This window comes from Phyllostomus hastatus, unplaced genomic scaffold (genome assembly GCF_019186645.2).
Source record: "Phyllostomus hastatus isolate PE091 unplaced genomic scaffold, TTU_PhHast_1.1 phas_contig_1095, whole genome shotgun sequence".
NCBI lineage: Eukaryota > Metazoa > Chordata > Mammalia > Chiroptera > Phyllostomidae > Phyllostomus > Phyllostomus hastatus.
The window spans coordinates 66,799-90,323 of record NW_025333520.1 but is presented as its reverse complement, the minus strand read 5'-3'; the positions used below and the strand labels follow the sequence as shown (position 1 = coordinate 90,323).

The following is a 23,525-nucleotide window of genomic DNA, read 5'->3' as shown; positions in this document are numbered from 1 at the left end:
TGCTGACCATCTCCCCATTGCTTGCTTTCCCTAGGGTGGTGCTGATGTTCCAAGTTGTGGGGTTCCTCCCAGTCCTGCAGAACAAGACCTTTTCTGAGCTCTGAAACTAGCCAAGACTTCCTAGTACCTTGTGAGCAGGATCCTGATGCTGTCTGTTTGTGCTGTGGGTAGTAGTACTCATGCCCTTTAATGAGCACTGGGAGCCCTGGCTCCTCTTCTCCCAGTTGCTCAGTTGGGTAGCACACCCCAGTATGTGGATGGGGAAGAATGAGGCCAGAGTATTTTTGGCAGCCTCCCCATGTTGGGAGAGCCAGGTGCTCACTCACCTGCTCTCACTTTTGCCTGTGGGAAAAAAACCATAGGACTAGAAGATTTCTATTGTCACTGAGCTACATCACATAGGGGAAGGTTTGACTAAAGTAAAGTGAAATTGTTCCTCTTACCCTTTAAAATGCTATCAATCTCAGACATTTTTGTTCCTGCAGTGTAATTTCTGAGCTGGATTCCTGGAGTTCTCCAAAGGTACTCTAGTATATGATGGTGAAAGTTGGTATTTTGGTGGGGAGAGGATGAAGATGCCAGAAAATTTCTATATTGCCATTTTAATCTCTATTTTCTTCTAGTTTTTAAAAGATTTTGCTTATTGCTTGATCCTATTAATTTATTTTTTATTGTTCATCAATTACAGTCATCCCAATTTTCCCTCTATTACTCTCCCCCCTGCTCAACCCACCCCCATCTCCCACATTCAATTCTCCCCCTCACCTCATTATCTTGGACTAGGGACCTTTGTCTATGTTCCTTGACAACACTTCCCATTCTTCCCCCTGTTGCACCCCGCTACTGTTTCATCTGGTTACTCTCGGTTTGGTCTTCACTTTCATGTTTCTGGTTCTAATTAGCACACTTGCTTGTTTTGTTGACCAGGGTCCATTTACAGGTGGAATTTGGTCATATGGTATTTGTCCTTTACTGCCTGGCTTATTTCACTTAGCATACTGTTTTCTAGCTCCATCCTTGCTGTAGCAAAGTGTAGGATTTCATTCCTTCTTTCTTTCTGCTGCATAGTATTCTGTTGTGTAAATGTACCAGTTTTTTTATGCACTCAATTACTGTTGGGCACTTAGGCTTTTCAGGCACTCGACTATCGTAAATTGTGCTGCTATGAACATTGGGGTGCACAGGTTATTTTGAATTGGTGTTTCAAGATTCATAGGGCATAACCCCAGCAGTGGAATTGCCAGGTCAAAAGGTAGTTACATTTTTAGTTTTCTGAGGAAATTCCATACTGTTTTCCATAGTGGTTGCACCAGTCTGCATTCCCACCAACAGTGTACTAGGGTTCCCTTTTCTCCACAACCTTGCCAGCACTTTCTGTTTGTTGATTTGGTTATGAAGCCATTCTGACCAGTTTTAAGTGGTATCTCATTGTGGTTTTAATTTGCATCTCTCTGATATTTTAAATTTTGAATAAATAATCACATACTAACAGACTGATTTCAGAGTATAGTGCTGTGAATTTTGATTTTAACATGTTGTGTAGATTATGTAAGTATCACATGATGAAGATAGAGAATAGTTTCATTGCTAACAATATTGTCTTTCACTGTCCTTTTGTAATCACACACTCCCCTATTCCACATTGGTCTGTTGTTTTATGTTTTAGCCTGTTTTAGAATGTCATATGAATGGAACAATAGAATACATAATCTTTTGAGATGTCGGTTTCGTGGTCTGAGAGAATGTATGCCTGAGCCCCATCTCTTCCACCACTGGCAGTTTTTTCTATGCTTGGTGGTTTGAACTTTTGAGTATTTTATACACATAGTTCATCATTTCAAATGTTTGTTTTGTTATTCATGAATATTCACTCTAGCAATATTAGTAAGGATTTAGTCATTATTTGGCCTTTGTAGCACTTGTAATTGATACCACATTCAACAATACTTTGTTGTACTAGCTGTGGTGGATACTGGCCAGCAGTATCCATCTCGGCTGTGCATGTTCATCGAAACGTGCTAAAAACATACACAGAGACAACCAGGTCCTGTGGGGGAATAGGAACAGAAGGGCCGCTCCTCACGTGGGGAGCACCTTGGCCACCCTCTCTTCTGGAGGGCACCATGGCCACTCCTTCTCGTGGGGAGCACCACATGTCCATACCCAAGCAGATTTTTATTGAGAAAACAGACTTAGTTTGTGGATTCACAGTCTGGCAGAAAAGATAAAAAGATGTAGGCAACTTACAAAGGTGGGGACAGAACTCCTGCTGAGATTCTGGGCAAGGTTTGGAGTTTTTAACATATGGCTCAAAGGGCAGTTTTGGTTATCTGTCTGTGCTTTTAAATTCCAAGTTAATAACATCCTCCAGCAAACAGATCTCACAGGATCCTGCATGTTCTATGTCCCAGGCCTGATCACCCCGGGGGTCTGCCGTTTCTCGTCTGGGCCACCCGTGCTATTCTGAGTTAACAGAGAAGACAAAGGCAGCCAGGAGACTTGGATTTCTCACATCTAAGAACAAAGACTCAGGCTTTGACAAAGCCAAGGGGGCAGGGGTTGATGTCAATCACCCCTTCACTTCCACAGCCCCGTGAATTTCTTTCGTCAGGCCATCCCACATGATCGCGTCTGTCTTAGATTCATTGTCTTTCTTAGAGAATTGTTACCTGTCATTGGCTGATGATCATGCCAGGGAAATAAGTTTTGTCTCCTAAATGGCTCCTGGTCTGGAGGTCCTTCACTCAGCCTAAGTCACGGGGGGTTACAGCTTCCTGAGACCAGGCAGGGCAGCCCCCAACAACTAGCAATGGCTTTACAGAGCTGAACTGCATAATTAGGGTGGATGTCATCTCATATCAAGGCTTCTATTTGTCACTACACACAAGTATAATTCAAAATGCATCAAAGATCTAAATATAAGATCTGAAAAAGTACATTACATTGAAGAAAACATGGACACTATACATATGAACCTTGGTATTATAGAGTTCCTTATGAATTTGATCTCAAAAGCAAGGAAGTAAAAGCACAAATAAATGAATGAGACTAGAACAAATTGAAAACCTCCTGCACAACAAGAAACACTGTAAACAAAATAAAAACACAACCAACAAATGGGAGAAGATATTTGCAAACAACTTCTCCAGTAAGAGGTTAAAATTCAAAATATATAAAGAACACAGACAATCAACAAAAAAAATCAACTAAGAAAATGGGCAGAGACCTGAAAAGACACTTTTCCAAGAAATATACAAATGGTGAACAGATACATGAAAAGTGACATAACTTCACTAGCTGTAAGAGAAATGCAAATCAAAACTATGATGAGGGTCTACCTTACAGCTGTTAAGCTGGCTATCATCATTTAAAGAGCAATAACAAGTGTTGAAGATAGTTGCCAGAGAAGATGATGGTTGGGAAATGGGGTGTGAAATGTGAAGGGATTAAAAGTACAAATTGGTACTTAAAAATAGTCACTAGGATGTATGGTATAGCATGGGATAATAGAGTAAAACATATTGTAACAACTATGTATGGTGCCAGGTGGGTACTGAAAATATCAGGGGGCACATTTGTAAAGTGTGTGGTTGTGTAATCACTATGCTGTACACCTGAAGTTAACATAAACTAATATTGAAAAACAAAATTTAAAAATGAGATAGTTAAACCTTGAAAAAGTTTGGTTGGGTGACACTCTCAGCTGGTACACAGAGAAGGCTGATGTGACCCACAGCAACTGGCTGCACCAGGAAACCCTGTTTCCTGTTCTGGGGCAGCAGCAGCACACAGCCCAGCATTTCTTCTCTTCCTGTTAGAGTCACCCTACCTTGCAGAGCCCTGAAACTGAAGAGGAACAAGGTGTTTTCATCTGTTGGAAGAACTTGAAAATGCTGCTCTCCAGCCTTCTGGAGGTGGTCCTGGCTTCACTGTGGCTAGGTAGGCATGCCCAGTGGGAATAGGTCTCCTCTGTGACCTAAGGGTTGGGGGTCCAGGCAATATTTTATAAGTTCCCCTGGAAGGAGGTGTAGCAGTATGGGAAAAAGAATTTTTTCCTATATTATTTATCCCCAAACCTTCTGATTTTTTCCCCTTCAGGATCCAGTATTGCCCAGAGGGTAACTCAAGACCAACCAGCAATGTCAGTGCAGGAGAAGAAAGCTGTGACCCTGGACTGCTCATATGAAACCAGGGATACAACTTACAGCCTCTTCTGGTACAAGCAGCTGAGCAGTGGGGCAATGATTTTCCTTATTCGTCAGGACTCCTATAACCAGAAAAATGCCACAGAAGGTCGCTACTCACTGATGTTTCAGAAACTAAGCCATTCCATCAACCTTGTCATCTCACCTTCACAGTTGGAGGACTCTGCAGTGTATTTCTGTGCCCTGGGTGAGCCCACAGTGAGAGGTGTGTAGGAAGAAGGTAAATAAAAACCCCAGGACTCTGCTTGATGCATCCACCTGCTGTAGGGACCAAGGCCAGGAATTGTCAGCACAGTCAGGAAGTGGCCAGGGCTGTGGTAGCACAGCCACAGGTGTAGGATGATTGAGGGAAAGCACTCTATGAAAATATCTCTCTAGGTCCATAGACCATGTGTACAATTATTATTAACCAAAAATATCTATATGTTGAGAAATTGGGTTGAAGTTGTTTCCTGAAGACAAAGAGCAACCAAAACAAACAATTTGCTGTTTGGTGAGACATTGAGCTAGGAGAGTTAACTAAGGAAATTCAGAAACAACTGAATCTAAACATTGGTAAAAGCCTGTGGTATTGTAAGGTTTTCAGATCAATTTGTTCAATAAATATTTATTGAGTGTATTTTATGACACAGGCACTGTTGGAAGAGGAAGGCTGTGAAATCTTTCTGTGGTTTTACTGTTTTTGTGTTATGTTCTTTTATACTGTTTAATGAGTTAGTTTAATTTTGATTTGTTAGCTGAGTTAAGATACCCTCCTTGAATTTCTAAGGTGCCTACAATATGACAAACTTTGTGTTTTTATCATCTTAGTAACACACTAGCATGGAAGAGACTATTTTCTTTGTGTAGATTTACTTGCAGTAAATCCCACCAGTCTCACTCAGAAATGAGCAATAATTGGTGGCTCTAGGGGGACATTGTGAAGAAGCAAAGTGTGAACTAACTTTTTGTATGCTTGCTCTTCAATTCACTACTCTTCTAGAAGCATTTTTTGCCATTCTGTGGCTCATTTTCATAGTGTCATGCCCTCTTTTTTCTCTTTTTTCAATGTTCCACAATCTAAAACCCTTATGTTCTAATACTTCCTCCACTTACCTCTAACCTCATTGTCTCAGTGCCTTAAAATTTGAATGATCATGGATGTTTAATGAGTGATCTTATATTGTAAACTCCATCTTATAACTGAGTTGGGAAACCAGATGTGCATAGTAAAAATATGAAAAGGAGTCTTTTAACATTTTTAATATTCTTATACTTTTACCATTTTATCATAAATTTTTACCATGTTAGGTGTACAACTGAGTGATATTAAGGACATTTACACCTAATGGACTCTGATGATCTTAAAGAACTGAAAAGTTGTGCTCTGTTAACAATAACATCACCTTCACCCACCCCTCTAGCCCCTGGAAAATACCATTTGAGTTCTCATTCTAGGAGTTTGACTGTTTTAGATACCTCATAAAGTGGGATGCAGCAATATTGGTCACATGGTAACTTATTTCAGCTAGTGTAGTATCCTGCTGGTTCACCCATGTTGTAGCCTTTGTCAGAATTTCTTTCCTTTTAAATTAAATAATATTCCAGTGTGTGTATACACTGCAGTTTGTTTATCCATTGATCTGCTGATGGGCATTTGTGTTGCTTCCACATTTTCCTGGAAAAATGTATGTAAATATTTCAATATTTTGGGTGTATGAGGTATGTCTGGAAAAAGACCAGCCAGTGTTAATATACTGAGAATGGTTTGTGTGACATTGATATAATCTGGCAACTAAGGAAAGTGGACTGACATGAGCATGTGTGAACAATGATGACTTTACTGTACTAGTCAGTGTGTGTGTGGGGTAGATGCTGTTGAGTGAGCATGTGTACTGTGTGGCTGTCACATTCAAAATGATTGAGCACAATGAATCTGCTCCATATTTTGCCTTGATCTTAAACATTTTCCCACAGAAACTATTTGGGTGGTTCAGAAGGGCACAGCTCTGGGGAACTGGTGATTGGCAGCTTCATCACAACCACATGCCACCTCATGCATCACATCTGGTGCAGAGTTTTTAGGTGAGACATCAAAGCACCCAGGTGATTCAGCCACCCCTACACCTCAGATTTGGTGCCCTGTGGCTTCTGGCTTTTCCCAAAACTGAAATCACCTTTGAAAGGGAAGAGATTTCAGACTGTTGGTGAAATTCAGGAATCTATGATGGGGCAGCTGATGGCAATTCGGAGAACTGTGTGAGGTACTAAGGCTACTTTGAAGAGGACTGAGGTATCATTGTCTTAAGTACAATGTTTCTGGTATCTTGTATCTTTTTCAATAAATGTCTCTACTTTTCATATTTCTTGGCTGGATACATTCTGGACAGACCTCCTAAACTCTAATTCTTTCCACCTTTTGGACTATGCTCTCAGAAGAATTGTTTCATCATAAGGAAATTATTTAAATTTTTTTTGAAAACCACTTATACTGATTAATTTGAAAACTGTGGTGTAAGCTGCATTATCACCAGCAAGCTTTAAGGGCAGAGAAAGAACGTGATCACCAGCCATGGGTGAAGTTTCAGTTTCCTGGTGACTCACAGAAGTCTGGAAGAGTTCGTCACCCTTGCTGCAGTGCATTCTTCAAGTCACATGTCTAATAATTAGTCTAAAAGGAATGGCCAAGACACTACCTAGTGGTCTGCTTCTGAAATGTAGTTTGTGTACTTCATGTTTCCCTCTCTCTCTCTTTGAAAAAGTGAAACCTGCAATTATTTATTTTCATTAGTTCCATTTGCATAAATAAAGGACCTGCTGACATGAAGTCTTGAGATATTTCAAAGGCTCAAGAAGTAATTTTGCTACCTTCTAGTCTTTCTCTCAAATTTTCTCTGAAAATAATCAGCAGTGAAAAAACCAAGGAGCAGAAATTTGCTATGACAGAGAACTGTGGTAAAAACTGTTAGCTATGCCATTTGCTTTCTAGGCACTTGTGAGCTCTGTTTCACTGTGTGTTAACTGAAAGAGTAATGTCTTCTTTAATATTTGATTGTGACAGTTACTTAATAATATATTCAAAGAGACTGATAATCAGCAGATGGTGAATTAATTCCAGTAACCTCAGCAGGTACAGAAAAAGCATTTGAGAAACCCAGTCTCCATTCCTCATTACAAACTCCCAGCAAATTCAGAATCAAAGGCAATTTCTCCAACTTCATGAAAGGCCTCTACAAAACCCTGCATCTAATGTCATGTTTGGTGGTGAAAGACTGAATGCTTTCCCCCTAAGATCAGGAATTTTGTCTCTCACCTCTGTATTTAGTATGGTAGTAGAGGTTCTGGCAGTGCAGTAAGGCAAGAGAAAGAAACAAAAGCATGCAGTTCAGAAAGGGAGACATAAACCTATCTTAATCCACAGACATTGTGATCATCTAGTAGAAAACCTAAGGGTATGTACAAAAGTGCTACTGGAATAAGTAATTAATTTTAACAAGTCAGTTGTAAACCTATCTTCAATCCAGCCATTCTACTCTTGGGTATTGACCAAAGAGAAATGAAAGTATATGTGCTTAAAAACATCTTATACACATATGTTCATAGCAGCTTTGTTTGTAACAGTCCAAAACTGGTACCAAAAATAGTGTACATCAATAAGTGAATAGATAAATAAATCATTTTTGTCTCTCTATGATGGAATAGGACTCAGGAACAAAAGAGAATGAACTATTGACACTTATGAGACCATGCTAGAATTTCAAAATAATTATGCGGAGAGAAAGAGTCCAGACAAAAGAGAAGATATGATTCCACTTACGTAAAATCATAAAATTTGCAAATGAATTTGTGACAAAGATGTTGCCAGAAAGCAGAAAGGGTTGTGGGGAGATGTTGAGGGGAGGGTTCCAGAGAGACAGGGGGAAGCTTCGGGGTGATGCCTGTATTCATTATCTTGGTTGTGGTGATGGCTTCACAAGTATATAAATATATCTGATCCCTTAAGAATTGCTTACTACAAATAGGTGCATGAAAATTATGCATTTACAAAACCCAAAAATTTAAATTTAAATTTAACAAATATTTTTCCTTCATGCTCTGCAGGTTTTCTTATGTGACACAAAAGGCAGAACGTTTCTTCTTTTGGTTCTCGTTGGCTTTGATTATGTGTTTCTTAAAGTGTACATGTTAGAACAGCCCCAGGGTTGGGGTGAATGATACACTATTATGGAATGGACTCTTGTGCTCCCGGGCCCCCCACCATATAGTAGGTTCGTCTTGTCCACTGCCAGGGAAAGATGTCTTTCTGCCTGAGATTCGTGAAAAGGAAAGGGATTATTTATGTAAAGAGTTATACAAACTGAAGAGTAATGACTTAATGTCTTCATTGAGATCCCAAAGTCCTTTAGAATATCCACAAATGCACAATCCTTCCTTCCCTCTCTTCCCAGTCTGGAGCACCCTATCTCAGACAAAGAAACAGCAGTCTGTGGTTCTTCTCTGCCCAAGCTGTGTGGTCCCAAAAGATGCCTGAATGGTTTAAATCTCAGCACCAATCTTCCTCTGCCGCACCATTTCCACCTCCTCCCACAATTGGCCACAACTGGCAGCATTTTTCCAGCTTTTCTGGGCTGCCATAGTAAGTCTAGGCAGGTGTAGCCCTGTGGTGTGGAGCCAACCATCTCCATGCTCTTACACAGGCTTTGTAAGCAGGGGGAGTTGCCTCCCAGTTACATTCTGGGTTGAAGTCATTCCCAAATGCCCTGGCTCAAAGCATGGCCACAGATGTTTAAGATATCCATGAAACCAGTTAAAGGTTATAGATATGTAAAGAACCATTCTAGAGGTTATCTACAAAACTGTTCTATTCAAAACAACTCTCAGTGGCCCTGCTCCATGTGTCCAATTCTGCAGCTCAGAGTTGTGGGGTCGAGGACACCCTATATCTATATATATTTTTCTAACATTTCCTGGATCTTGAGTTCTGGACCCCATTACAAATCCCCACTTGGCACCCCCACCCCTTGTCTGTACCGTGCTACAACTCTGTATACCCATGTGCTGCTCTGTTTATTTTCAGCCCAACTTTATCCCAGCTTATTTTGTTTTCCCCTTGTAGATCAGAATAAAAGTCCATAGCTGCTTTTTCAGAATTCCTTTCTAGCATAGTTTTGTGGCAGGTTCTGAGAATGTACCTTGGGAGGTGGAGGAGAAGTGAAGCATCTGAACCTGGATTTCCTATGTCCACTTCCGGCAGACTATTCATAGGTTGACTCAAGGACTCCGGAAGCCCCTTGATCTGAACCTGTGTAGTGAGAACTGCAGGAACCCGCCTGAACTAAGCGTCCATCTGTGTCTGTGGATAAATGTTCACAGAAAGATGTGTCCTTCTCCAGATGTTTACCCTGATAATTCTTAGTGGCTTTTGGTTTTGTTTTATAAATTGAATGGCCATAAAAAGTGAACCAAAAAATTGCTTGCTTTTGCTGTCGACACTTCATACAAAAAGACTAGTTTTTAAAAATTTGTGTTGCCATAGGGACACATCCCCATGCACATCCCAGAACTTTCTCCCTCATCTTTGAGGATCACCTTGGTCTAGGCCAGTTACCACAAATGAAATCTTGTAAATGGGTATCAGACTCACAGTAACAAACCCACCTGGGGAAGTATAAAATTTTTATATGAGTGGGTCTCAATCCTGGAAAATATGTTTCTTCAAATTGATGTTGAGATCCCAGAATCTGTAACTTTTAATCACTCACTGCTATCAGGTATTGTATGAATAATAGCTGGTGTGTCAATTTGATAGGTGATAAGGAAGAGAGTTCTAATGGATGCTCCAGGCTTTTCATGCATTTCCACATCTCTAGGGCTCTCTACTCTGTGGGGGGGAATCATGTCATTAAAGTTTGGTCAGACAATGTGGCATATACATGGTAGTAGAAAGCATTTTTGATACTGAATCTACATTAAAGCAATAAGGTTAATATTCCTTGCTTGACTCACATTGGGTAGCTATCTTACCTTGGAAGGAAGAATATAGTTGGAGATTAAGATATTGATCTAAGACCATTCTTCATTGATTTAGTACTTTCATTGATGATTTTTTTTCCTGAAAAACATTCTTAAAGAGATAACAGTTCTTACAATCGATAATATTTGAAGACTGAGAAAATATGGTATGTCATGTGGTAGTGAAGCCTCAGTGAAAGAATGTTTATGTCTGTTTAATATAATAAATATTTAGTAGGCATGTAAGAAATGTCAGTCACTGTTCTGTATTGGGTACAATGCTGGACAGTTAAAAATTACTCCATCAGAAAAACTAGACTTCTTATCATTTCCTCTGATTTCAGCCCCAGATCATTTTCTGACATTCAGTGGATTATGGGCAGGCCCCCAGAGGGTACATGAGAATATAATGTACTGTATTAAAATGCTCAAGAAAATCAATGTCTTCTAACTACAGGTATATCTTGCATGCTTTGTTAAAATACTTCAGTGTCAGGTATTGTAAGGAAAAAAAAACCCCTGAGAGTTTAGGATGCCATTGTTCAGATTTTTAAGCATCACCTGAAGAGGGACATGTGCCTCATGAATAAAATCAGAGATGAGAACATACTGCCATTTGGGGAGGAAGCTGAGAAACATGCATCTCTTTTCAGTCCCTGTCCACCAGGGGGTGACACTTCCTAACACAAACACATTCCCTGGTGAAATGTAGGCTAAGCCTTAGTGTTCCACTGTGACTTCAACATTTCCTCATGTTAAGTGTCAAGACCATTATTTAGGCAACACAGCAGAGATGAACTCGTCTCCAGGCTTAGTGACTGTGGTTCTCTTAGTGCTTGGTAAGTAACACACCTCTTAAAATATAGATTCTCTCCCCTGTCAGCAGCTCTTTAAGCTTTGGTTTCATTTAAGAGCTTTATGACCATGATAACAGAGTTTTCTTTTCTTTTTTCTCAGGACAAACCCGCGGAAACTCAGTGACCCAGACAGAAGGCCAAGTGACCCTGTCCAAAGGGGTTTCCCTGACCATAAACTGCTCCTATGAATCCACACGGTACCCCACTCTCTACTGGTATGTTCAGTATCCTGGAGAAGGTCCAGTGCTCCTCCTGAAAGCCACAAAGGCCGATGTTAAGGAAAGCAGCAAAGGTTTTGAAGCCACACACCGTAGACAACCAAATTCTTTTCACTTGGAGAAAAAGTCAATGGAGGAGTCAGATTCGGCAGTGTACTACTGTGCTCTGGGTGACACAGTGACAGAAACTGCAGGGGGAGCTGAGCACAAACTCTGGCTGCTGAATGTCTATGACTGTTTGATCTCCTTTGGTGGATTTCATTATTTAATATCAAATGCACAGGACATCAATACAAATTTCTAATCTTTAATAAAGCACATTAATTGAGTTGTTCGGCAGATTAGACTTCCATACTACAGGGATATTGAAGACAAAGGAATGTTTTCATTTAGGGAATAATGCACTAAAACATTTAAATAAAAATAAAGTATTAAAATGTTTAAGATATTGTGTGACTCCACATTTTTCTCATGTTATATTTTTTAGAATAAGATTTCAAATTGGCCCTCACAGTAAATAAATGGGAGGTTTATAAGCAAGAGTGTTAAAGCCTGCCTTGATTGAACTTTTTATAAGTAGTTGTGCACAGAAGTATTACACAGTTTTGATCATGAGGGTTTCCTGTCTGCTCTTAATGTGTGTTTAGAAGGTTTAGAAATATGTTTTTAGTCCTGGCTGGTGTAGCTCAGTGGATTGAGGGCAGGCTCTGAACCAAATGGTCACCGGTTCAATTCTCAGTCATGGCAATTGCCTGGGTTGTGGGCCAGGTCCCTAGTAGGGGGGCACATGAGAGGTAACCACACATTGATGTTTCTCTCCCTCTTTCTTCTTCCTTTCCCCTCTCTCTAAAAATAAATAAAATTTTTATCAAAAATTGAAAGAAGAAATATGTTTTTATACACAGTTCATAAAATATTCCAAGTTTTAAAAGAATGAGTGTTGAGGGACTACTGATAAAAATATAATCGCTATTATTAACACTTGGTTTTTTATTCTTTGTTGTATAAAAGTACAGAATTTTCTTAATTTTGATTTCATCCTTTGCTGTAAATCTTAATTTCTCTTTACTATTTAATCTGCAAGCTTTCCTTTCATTCACCACTTCTATCTGAATATTAACTTTTGGAAACTCTGTCTTTTGTCTTAGATCTCACCTTGTAGGTATTAACTTAATTCACTACCTTGCTCTTCTGTTGGAGTCTCCTTTCCCCTTCAGCAAAACCTACCTTCCCTTTGGGTATCTCTTTGGAGGGTGTGGTGAACACAGTGGGTTGGTGGAGGGGAGGGGCTTCATTCTCTTTACATAGGGGCAGCTGCAAAATCCATTTCTATGTGCTTAACTGCCTTGGTTGTTTGTTTCTAGTATTTTCTCTTAAGCAATATGCAGCAAGATTTTTTAAATTTGGTTCAATCAAATAATTACTAATTATATATATTTTGATTACTGATATATTTGGACCCATTGCTAATATTTTAGTTTGCTTCTCATGCTCTTGTTTTTTCTTTTCTTTTTAGTCTGACTTCTGTTGCATTGATCAAAACTTCATTTTTCTCTGTGCTGATTTGAAAAGTGTAAAATGTTTTTCTTCTTAGACCATTATCCTTAGATTATTTCTCTGTGTGTATTATTCTATATCATTTCCTCTTACTATATCTTGTCTTTGGGATTACTTTTTCTCTTGCTGATTTACTATCTTTAGAATTGCCTCAATGGCTGGTTGAACAAATAACACTCCAACTGTATATTAGGACAGTGATTTCAGAGGGAGTGTATCAAATCAGCTCTTAAACTACATTTCCAATGCACATTAGAAACATAAAATAGCCATCCAACACAATAATCAGACCATGAATTTGCTCCATTCTTCCTCAGAGCTTTGTCCCTGATCTTCTCTCTGCCTGGAGTGACCTTCACCCACTATCCCCAGGGCTCATTCCTTTATATCTTCCTAGTCTCTGCATCTAGAGAAACATGTGTGCATGTGAGTGAAGATGAATGCTCAAAAAAATTTATTGTAGTGTTGTGTTTCATAGATAAAAATCAACACATTAACTATTTGTCCATTGGGGAAGGGCTATTTACACAGTAGTATATCCATGATAAGGGATATGCTGCAGCAGAAAGACCTGTGTGTGTTAACATAAGACATAAGTTTATTATTGAGTTTATAAAACAAGTTACAGAAATTTATGCACAATATATTTTCTGCTGATTTATATTTTTGGTACTAAGACCCCAAAGTATCAACTCTAAATTGATCAGGATGAAGAAAGACTTTGAGTAATAAGTGATGGGAGACTGGGAGTTGAGAGTGGTATTCAAAGGGGATTTTATTCTATATGTGAAGTTGTATTACTTTTAATAATGCATATATTCCTGAATTATTTCTCTTATTAAAATTAATAGTCATAAGCTATTATAAACTTTTATCCATATTCTATATTCTTCTCACCGATAAAGGGGAAAAGGAAAAAATGGCACATAATGTACCTGATAAGATTTGTCTGGCACCGCAGGTATAAACATTTTTCTTTATCTGGGACCATAAAATTAGTTTTCAGTTCTCTTAGAGTTATATTCTTTTACTGTATTGTAGTTATGTATATTTTTGTCTTCCCCAGTAGCCTGTAAATTGGATATTATTCTCTTTTATATATTCTTAAGATTTAGTTAATTACCTCATTTACACTAAAACTTCAATAAATTTTTATAGTTATTAGAATCTAAGTTAAAGAAATGAGGTAAAAAGCTCAAGATGAGATCTATCAAATTATTCTAACAATAATTTTCAGCCCTGGCTGCTGTGGCTCAGAGGATTGAGTGCCCACCTGAGAACCAAAAGGTAGCTGGTTCAATTCCCAGTCTAGTGTACATGCCTGGGCTGTGGGCCAGGTCCCAGGTAGGGGGCTCTCAGGAGGCAAGCAAACATTAATGTTTCTCTCCCTCTCTTTCGCCTTCCCTTTGCCTCTCTAAAAAGAAATAAATAAAATCTTTAAAAACTAATTTGCATGAAATAACATTTTTTTCTGTATCAAAGTTTTATTAGGCCCAGCACACTGAACTTCCATCTAGGCATCTCATTACAGAGCAAGGACACTTCAGCCATTTGTCACACCTCCACCCAAGCAGAATTTTCAAGGCCAGCAGCAGAGATGAATTGGAAGAGAGCTATAAATCTCCTTGCCCCCTTTCCCCTCCTGCATCTGCTGTCCTGACCCACCTATCACTTCACAGTTGCAACTAGATTATTCCCATTCTTAAATGCATCTCTGGCAGTCTTACCTCTGCTCATTTATTCACACTTTCCTTTGCCTGGAACTCATTCTCCCCTGTCTGAAATCTATCTTGTACTTTGAACTCCAATTTCACTTAATATTTGCTTATTTTCTGGCTCCTGAAATAACATTTTAAAAGAAAGATTTTTTTTTAATGTATTGGGTGACAGAGGTTAATAAGATCACATAGGTGGACCTGGTTCATTCTCTTTTTTTGCATATAAGTTTTTTTTTATTTTGTTTGAATACTTTTTTATTATTCTTTATTTTTATTTTAAATGTTGTTTAAGTACATTTTTCTGTCTTTTACTCCGATCCCAGCCCACCCACCCAGCTCTCTCCACCTCCCTCCAATTTCCATCCCCCCCTTGTTATTGTCCATGTGTCCTTTATACTTGTTCCTGTAAACCCTTCCCCTTTCCCCCTGAAATTTCTTCCCCTCTCCACTCTGATCACTGTCAGCCTGTCCTCTATTTCAGTGTTTTTGGTTATATTTTGCTTGTTTGTTTTGTTGATTAGGTTCCTGTTAAAGGTGAGATCATATTGTATTTGTCTTTCACCACCTAGCTTATTTTGCTTAGCAAAATGCTTTCCAGTTCCATCCAAGCTGTCGCAAAGGGTAGGAGGTCCTTCTTTTTTTCTGCTGCATAGAATTCCATTGTGTAAGTGTACCATAGTTTTTTGATCCATTCATTTACTGATGGGCACCTAGGTTCCTTCCAGTACTTAGCTATTGTAAATTGTGCTCCTACGAACATTGGGGTGCATAGGTTCTTTGGATTGTTTCAGGGTTCTTAGAATATAGTCCCAGCAGTGGAATTGCAGGGTCAAAAGGCAGATCCATTTTTAGTTTTCTGAGAAAATTCCATACTGTTTTCCATAGTGGTTGTACCAGTCTGCAATCCCACCAACAGTGCACTAGGGTTCCCTTTTCTCCACAACCTCTCCAACACTTGTTATTTGTTCCTTTGTTTATGATGGCCATTCTGACAGGTATGAAGTGGTATCTCACTGTGGTTTTAATTTTCATCTCTCTGATAGGTAGCAATACTGAACATCTTTTCATGTGTCTCTGGATCCTCTGTATGTCCTCCTTGGGGAAATGTCTGTTCAAGCCCTTTGCCCATTTTTTAATGGGGTTCCTTGTCTTCTCAGAGTGGAGTTGTGTAAGTTCTCTATATATTTTGGAGATTAAACCTTTGTCTGAGGTATCATTGGCAAACATGTTTTCCCATACAGTTGGTTCTCTTTTTATTTTAATACTGTTTTTTGTAGCTGTGCAGAAGCTTTTTATTTTGATGAGATCCCATTTGTTTATGCTTTCCTTTATGTCCCTTGCTCTAGGGGACATATCAGTAAAAATGTTGCTGAATGAAATATGTGAGATTTGCCTGCCTATGTTTTCCTCTAAGACTTTAATGGTGTCATGGCTTATATTTAAATCTTTCATCCACCTTGAATTTATTTTTGTGTATGGTGTAACTTGGTGCTCAAGTTTCATTTTTTTTTTTTTGCATGTAGCTGTCCAGTTCTCCCAACACCACTTGTTGAAGAGGCTATTTTTACTTCATTTTATGTTGCTGCCCCTTTGTCGAATATTAATTGACCATAGAGACTTGGGTTTATTTCTGGGCTCTCTGTTCTTTATCTCCATTCAGTCTGGGGAGTTACTTGGTTTTCCAAGGATCTGCATTTCCTGTATCAGGAAACATTGAGTGAGTGAGGCCGGGGTAATGTGACTGCTGAGATAGCAGGTCTAAAGTCCTCTTTAGTGATGGTTTAGGCCCACTAAGGGACAAGGCAGGCTTTAGAAAAAACAACTTTCACATGGTTCTGGGGGTTGAGTCAGTACTTAAGAAAGGAGACCAGTGAGCATATGAACCAGTCAAATTATAGGCAGCAGAGATGAGGAGAGGGTAACAGTGTCTGTGTAAATTCATCTCTGGTTTTCAGCTCAGTCACTCAGTGTAAACTTGAGAAAGCTGGATTCCATATGTTGTACATCCACTCTCAAATGATGCCCTGTGCTGAGTCACAGGAGTGAGGATGTGACTGGTCGTTGTCAGCATGGAAGCTCAACAGAAAACATCTCCATAACCTGTTTTTAATTTTTTAATTGTTATGACTAACTATCCCCAAACCCACTGGCCCACACATTATTCCAATATCCCATGTATCCTACCTCTTCATGTATCTCCATGAAAGTGGAAGGAACAAGAAAAAATTAACAATAAAAAAAGAGAACAGAAGAAAAATTAAAGAAGGAAAATGGAAGAAAAGGGAGAGGACATTAGTAACTTGACCAGCATAGTGTGGTTGGATCAGAGTCAGCTGTGAGGTCAGCAGGTTGCCCAAGATGTGGACAGGTGTGGGGAGAGGTCGAAATCAAATCAGAGTGGACATTATACACCTCAAGCTAATTTTGTTGGAGTCATTATCTAGGTAGATAATGACCATATGTGTTGGTTTCTAGAACTCTATGGATTTAAAAAATTGGATTAACTTATGCAATGCACAATACTATCAGCTTTTCTTTTTGAGAATATTCATATAAATGAATTCTCATATTCTCTTCCAACCCATGCAAATTTGGAAATATGGGGTCACTGGTCTTTGGATTCTTTAAGGTCATACATTATGTCTGAAACACTGATTCTTCCTGAACCACGATATTCCATTCCTCACGTACTATCTCACAGACTTGTTATACATAAATATTTTAAGAAAAAACAATCTGTATATCTTTATACATTGTATACATTACTCTTTACCATTCTGTACTGTTCATACCCAGACTTTTTGAGACATGACTGTGCTGTTTCACTGGGCCACTGTGAGTGGAGTTTGCTGTTCAGATGAATGACAGAGCTCAGAGGTGATTGGTGTTGTGAGTGTGGTGGAGCATATTGACTGAAGGAAGAAACGTTGATTGGGTCCAGGACTCTACATCCTACAGAGCAAGGGCAGAGACAGCATAGTGTCTGTGCAATAAGTCATGAAGAGACACCTGGGAGCTCTGCTGTGGCTTCTGTGGGCCCAGGTTTGCTGTGAGTTGGGGCCATTCTAGGTAGGGACTGGGGTTGTTCATAAATGGTTGTGGGAGAAGGCAGGGGGATTTTATACAGAGTTCCTAGATGGTCCCACTTGGGTGTTTCCTGGGGTATTTTACAAGTCTAGAAGTTGCATCATTTGTCCCAGTGATATTATTTGTGTCTTTTTTTTTTTCCAAGCAGGGGTGAGAGGGCTGAAGGTGGAGCAGGGTCCTCCAGCCCTGAGCCTCTAGGAGGGAACCAACTCTTCTATGAGATGCAATTTTTCTACCACAGTGTTCTGAGTGCAGTGGTTCCGACAGCATCCTGGTGGTGAACTCATCAGTCTGTTTTACTTGACTTCAGAGTCAAAGCAGGTTGGAAGGCTAAGCTCCTCACTGAAATCTAAGGACCTCTATAGTACACTGCACATCACAACCTCCCAGCTGGAAGACTCAGCCTCTTACTTCTGTGCAGCAGAGGCACAGTGCTCCCAGGTGACCTGCAGCCTGTACCCAAACTGCAGCTGGGCCTGCAGCTCCACCCCTTCCAAGGGGCAGGCATGTTGAGCCCATGTTAACCTTCCACATCTTTGGGATTTCAAATTTACATTCCACAATTTTTTTTGTCCTAAAATTAGTCTCTTCAGCACTGTCATTTCACTTCTTTTGCCTCTTTTCTTCCCCATTATACATTTGTGTAAACCCATAGAATGTACAACACAGAGAGTAAATCCTACAGTCCAGTGGGAATGTGGATGATCCATGTAGGTTTATCAAGGGTAAGAAATATACAACTCTTATGGGGAAGTTTATAATGCAGGAGGCTGTGTGTATGTGGGGGCAGGAGGTACATTGAAAATCTCTGTTCCTTTTTCTTACTTTTTCTGTGACCCTAAAATGACTGAAAAAATTACAGCTTTAAAACATTTAATTCATATTTACATGAAACTAATTTGCACAAAGAGTTAAAGAATTTTAGAAAAGCAACTCCACTAAAATAATTACCTAATGATACTTTTACCCTTCTTTTTACTTAGTTTATTCCTAAGCTGAATTTTGGGATTACATTGTTCAATAAAATTATATAGATTTCAAAAGTAGAATTCTATCATATGAGGGTGGTCCAAATAAACCTGGAATTATCTTCTGGAGGGCAGGATCCCTGGTAGTATGGGCTTCTCCCACTATGTGAGTGTTCTAGGAGGCCATCTGTATCAGTTCAGGAGCTGGCCTTGTGTTGAGAAGCTGCATTTGGCTTCAGTGAATTGTTTTTGAGGGACTCTTTCATTGTGTTTGCTCATTTCGTGATGAGTGATTTATGTCGGCACCTGACTACACTGAGCTGAATGTTCAGCAGATTTTGACCAAAAATGACCTGACCCCTGTCCCATCCTCCCTATTCACCTGATCTCACCCAAGCAGCTTTTTTTCCCTTGTCTTAGTTAAAAACGTCCTCTACGGGGATTGTTTTGGTGCTGTGGAGGTGGTGAAACAAAAAACGTCAGTAGCCCTTTAAGGCATCAAATCATCGAATTCAAAAACTTTTGAACAGTGGAAAAACGTCTTATAGGGTATTGCATCAAGTGGAGAGTACTTTGAAGGTGACTGAAGTTTAAACATATAAGAATAAATACACGATATTTTTATAAATAAATTCTGTTTTGAGGGGTTTACCCCTCATATACCACGTGTACACTGCATCTTGCTCTCACCATCCAAAGTTGATTCTTCTTCTGTTACCATTCACCCCCTGTTTACCCTCTTCCACCAACCCCCACAACATTTTCCCTCTGGTAATCACCATGCTGTTGTCTGTGTTGATGAATTTTTTTCACTTAATCCATCGCCTGTTTCATCCCAAGCTCCCCACTACTCTGACAGCTGTCAGTCTGTTCCTTGTATCTATAAGTCTGTTTTTATGTTGTTTGTTATTTTATTCATTAGTATCCTATAAGTCCATCTATGCTGTTACAAAGGTGAGATTTCCTTTTTCTTATGATGAGTAGTATTCCTATGTGTAAATGTAGCACAGCTTTTGTATCCACTCATCTACCAATGGGCACTAGGGCCACTTCCAAATCTTGGTTATTATAAAGAGCACTGCAGTGCACATGGGGTGCATATATTCTTTTGAATCAGTTTTTTGGGTTTCTTTGGATACATTTCCAGAGTGGAATTGCTGGGTCACAAGGCAGTCCCATTTTCATTTTTTTTTATGTGGAAATTCCACACTGTTTTCCACAGTGGCTACACCAATCTTCATTCCTGTCAATGGTGCAGGAGTGTTCTCTCCTCCACATCCTCACTAATGCTTGTCATTTGTGTGTTTATGGATGATAGCCATTCTGACAGCTGTGAGACCATAAATATCTTAGAAGAAAATATAGGCAGTAAAATCTTAGACATTTCTCATAGCAATATATATTTTTCTGGTTTATCTCCTCAGGCGAGGGAACAAAAAGAAAAAATAAGCAAATAGGGCTCCATGAAACCAAAAAGTATTTGCATAGAAAAAGAAACCATTAACAACAGGAGGGGGCCAAGATGGAGGTGCAGGCAGAAACATTTCACTTCCTCACACAACCAAAGCAAGGAAAACAACAAATTTGAAAACAAAGAGAAACCAGAACAACCAAGGAGTTGAAGAAACATTCAATCAGGCAGTAGGAGGGGCCCAGATGGGCAGAGATAAGGAGAGGACATTGCAAGGAGGCAGGAAGACTGGGCAGGCAAGGCATGGCTGGTGGACTGCACAGGCAATTCCACATTCACACTCAGAAAGCCTAGGGGAAAGCGAGGGAGCCAGATGGACCACAGAACCTAGGGTTTCAGCATGGGGAAACTAAAGATTCAAAACCACAGTTTGAGGAAAAGATCAGTGGGGATTGTGGCAGTAGAAGAAACTTCCAGCCTCACAGGAGAATATGTTGGAGAGACCCACAGGGCCCTAAAATAAGCACAGACCCAACCACCTGCATATCAGCACCTAAAGGGCACAAACTGCTTGTGAGAAGCGAGGCAAGTGACAGAAAGTGGAACAAGAACAGTGCAAGTGGCATTTTTCCTTCTCTGATCCCTTGCTCATAGACAGTGCCACAACACAGCAAAGAGGATTGCCCAGCCCTGGGGAATACCTAAGGCTCTGCCCTTTACAGGTAACAGGTGCACTGAGATAGAGAAATGTGGCCCAAATGAAAGAACAGATCAAGACACCAGAAAAAGAACTAAGCAACAAGGAGATAGCCAACCTATTTCATGCAGGGTTCAAAACACTGGTAATCAGGAAGCTCACAGAACTGGTTGAGTTCAGTCACAAAATGGAGGAAGAAATGAAGGCTACCCAAAGTGAAATAAAGGAAAATGCAGAGGAATCCAACAGTGGAGGGAAGGAAACTGGAACTCAAATCAACAATATGGAACAAATGGAAACAATAAGCATCCAATCGGAACAGAATGAAGAAGCAAAAATGCAAAATAATGAGGAGAGACTTGGGAGCCTCTGGTACAACTTTAAACATTCCAACATTCAAATTATGGGAGTGCCAGAAGGAGAAAAGGAAAAGCAAGATATTGAAAAATTATTTAAACAAATAATGAAGGAAAACTTCCCCAATCTGGTGAAAGAAATAGACTTCCAGGAAGTCCAGGAAGCCCAGAGAGGCCCAACGAAGTTGGACCCATAGAGGAGCACACCAAGGCACATAATTAAGTTACACAAGATTAAAGATGAGGAGAGAATCTTAAAAGCAGCAAGTGAAAAGGAGACAGTTACCTACTAAGCAGTTCCCATAAGCCTATCGGCTAATTTCACAAAAGAAACCTTATAGGCAAGAAGGGGCTGGAAAGAAGTATTTGAAGTCATGAAGGCAAGGACCTACATCCAAGATTACTCTATCTAGCAAAGCTATCATTTAGAATGGAAAGGCAGGAAAAGTGCTTGTCAGACAAGGTCAAGTTAAAGGAGTCCATCACCACCAAACCCTTTTATATGAAATGTTAAAAGGACTTATCTAGGAAATAGAAGATGATCAAAAACTATGAACAATAAAATGACAAGAAACTGATAATTATCAAGAACTGAACCTAAAAAACAAAAACTAAGCTAACAACTAGAACAGGAACAGAGTCATAGAAATGAAGATCATATGGACAGTTGTCAGTGGGGAAGGAGAAGGGGAGAATGGGGGGGTGTACAGGGAATAAGAAGAATAATTGGTAGGTATAAAATAGACAGGTGTAGGTTAAGAATAGTATAGGAAAGAGAGAAACTGAAGAACTTACATGTACAACTCATGGACTGGAACTAAGGGGGTGAATGCTGGAGGGTGGGGCAGTGCAGGGTGGAGGGGAATAAAAGGAAGAAAAAATTAGGACAACCATAATATCATAATTAATAAAATAAATTTTTAAAAAACCCAGAAGTTTTACATACTAAAAAACATTTTATAGATATACATATATTTATATACTGAGTTGATATTCTTCACCGTAGCTGTCCTTAAATCTTTAAAAGTGTGAGATTTGAGAGATCAGATTTATTCTCTGTAATTCTAGAGGAGCAGAGAGTTCAAATCACAGGAAATGAGCTCCGACTTCTAGAAATGAGGTAGTCTTGGTTTCCTAGAAACCATTTCTCATGATCAATTCCTTAGGGTCAGTTTCTGCTTGTATTATTCTCTGAGCAAACACAGGACATATTTAGGTGTACCTAGATTTATTCTTACATAAAATCAAGATTAAAAAAATCAAGAATTAAAGTGAATGTGAAAGGGTTATTGGTAGAGAAGGATAACTCTGGAAACTCACAGGTCTGAAAGACTTTATCAATGTCTTGAGGAAAGAACACTGTTGTGGAATTTGGGAGAAAAATGATAGATTATGAGATCTGAGACAGTGATGGCCAGGGAGGCAGGAATCCATGCCAGAAGAGATGGCTATTCTGTAGAAAAAATTCCAATATGGATTAGACTCAGTAACTGCATTTTATATTATGCCACCTGTCTTGTTAAGAAAATGAAATCACCTCAAGAATAAACTTATATGTGGTTTTATTTTCTGAATCTGCAGGCTGATGTTTTCACAGAAATTGTACTTTTTCAATACTTTGAGGAATATATGATACAGCATTAGAAAAGATTTCTTAGAGTATATCATATTTCTTACTGCAATTCAACCCAACCCGTGGGTCAAATAGTTTTCTATGGTTGAAATACTAATAGCTCATGGAAGATATCCCCATGCTCCCTTACCATGGATATTTAATTCTTTATTTTTAATAGCAGTCCAGCCTAGGAAGATTCTTAATTTCCACTTTGGTACTATCCATTCTGTGGGAATAGCAAGGTCACAGGCAAGATCAGCTTAGAGGAGCAGAGTTTGACATAGGTGTTTAAAACATCCAATAGTTTTCTCCTTCATACTGACCTTTTACTTACATATTACTTTAAGAAAGAGCTTTGCCTCTTGCGCTGTCTCCATTCTCCTACTGGGAACCTGGCTCACAACACAGGCATGTGCCCTGACTTGGACTCAAGCCAGCAACTGTCTTATTCACAGGCTGGTGCTCAATCCACTGAGCCACACAAACCAGGGCTAGATTCCACATTTAAGTGAAGTCACATGGTATTTGTCTCTCTTTGTATAACTTATTTCACTTAGCATAATACCTGCTAGGTCCACCCATGCTATAGTAAAGGGAAAGTGTTCTTTCCTTTTTATGGCTGAGTAGTAATTCATTCTGGATATGTACAACAGTTTGAAAAGGAAGGTTTTATATTTTCTTTGTTTATGAGAGTAAATCATGGTATTTTCCTGGTTTAAAACAAGTAAACCTTGGCCCTTCTTGAGTAAGTGGCAACAGCATCTGCATATTTCCAAAATATTAAAAATGACTCAGTTGTGTGTAGAGGCATATTGAAGAGATCAGATAAATATTGATCTGTACAT

At 39.3% G+C, this 23,525-nt stretch overlaps 1 protein-coding gene across 1 annotated transcript; it reads left to right on the top strand.

Moving 5' to 3' along the window:
- Positions 1-3,824: 3,824 nt before the first annotated feature.
- LOC123816833 lies at positions 3,825-11,666 on the top strand. Its single transcript, XM_045836034.1, has 3 exons — positions 3,825-3,939; positions 4,099-4,410; positions 11,154-11,666. The coding sequence occupies exons 1-3, from the start codon at positions 3,891-3,893 to the stop codon at positions 11,573-11,575; spliced, it is 783 nt and encodes a 260-aa protein (XP_045691990.1). The 5' UTR covers positions 3,825-3,890; the 3' UTR covers positions 11,576-11,666.
- The last annotated feature ends 11,859 nt before the right edge of the window (positions 11,667-23,525 follow it).

What these genes read in the sequence shown, in the direction of transcription:
- LOC123816833 (XM_045836034.1), top strand. Translation starts at nt 3,891, where the DNA reads ATGCTGCTCTCCAGCCTTCTGGAGGTGGTCCTGGCTTCACTGTGGCTA. An exon ending in CCTGGCTTCACTGTGGCTAG is followed by an intron (nt 3,940 to 4,098) that starts GTAGGCATGCCC and finishes TTTCCCCTTCAG; the next exon opens with GATCCAGTATTGCCCAGAGG. An exon ending in GGGTGAGCCCACAGTGAGAG is followed by an intron (nt 4,411 to 11,153) that starts GTGTGTAGGAAG and finishes CTTTTTTCTCAG; the next exon opens with GACAAACCCGCGGAAACTCA.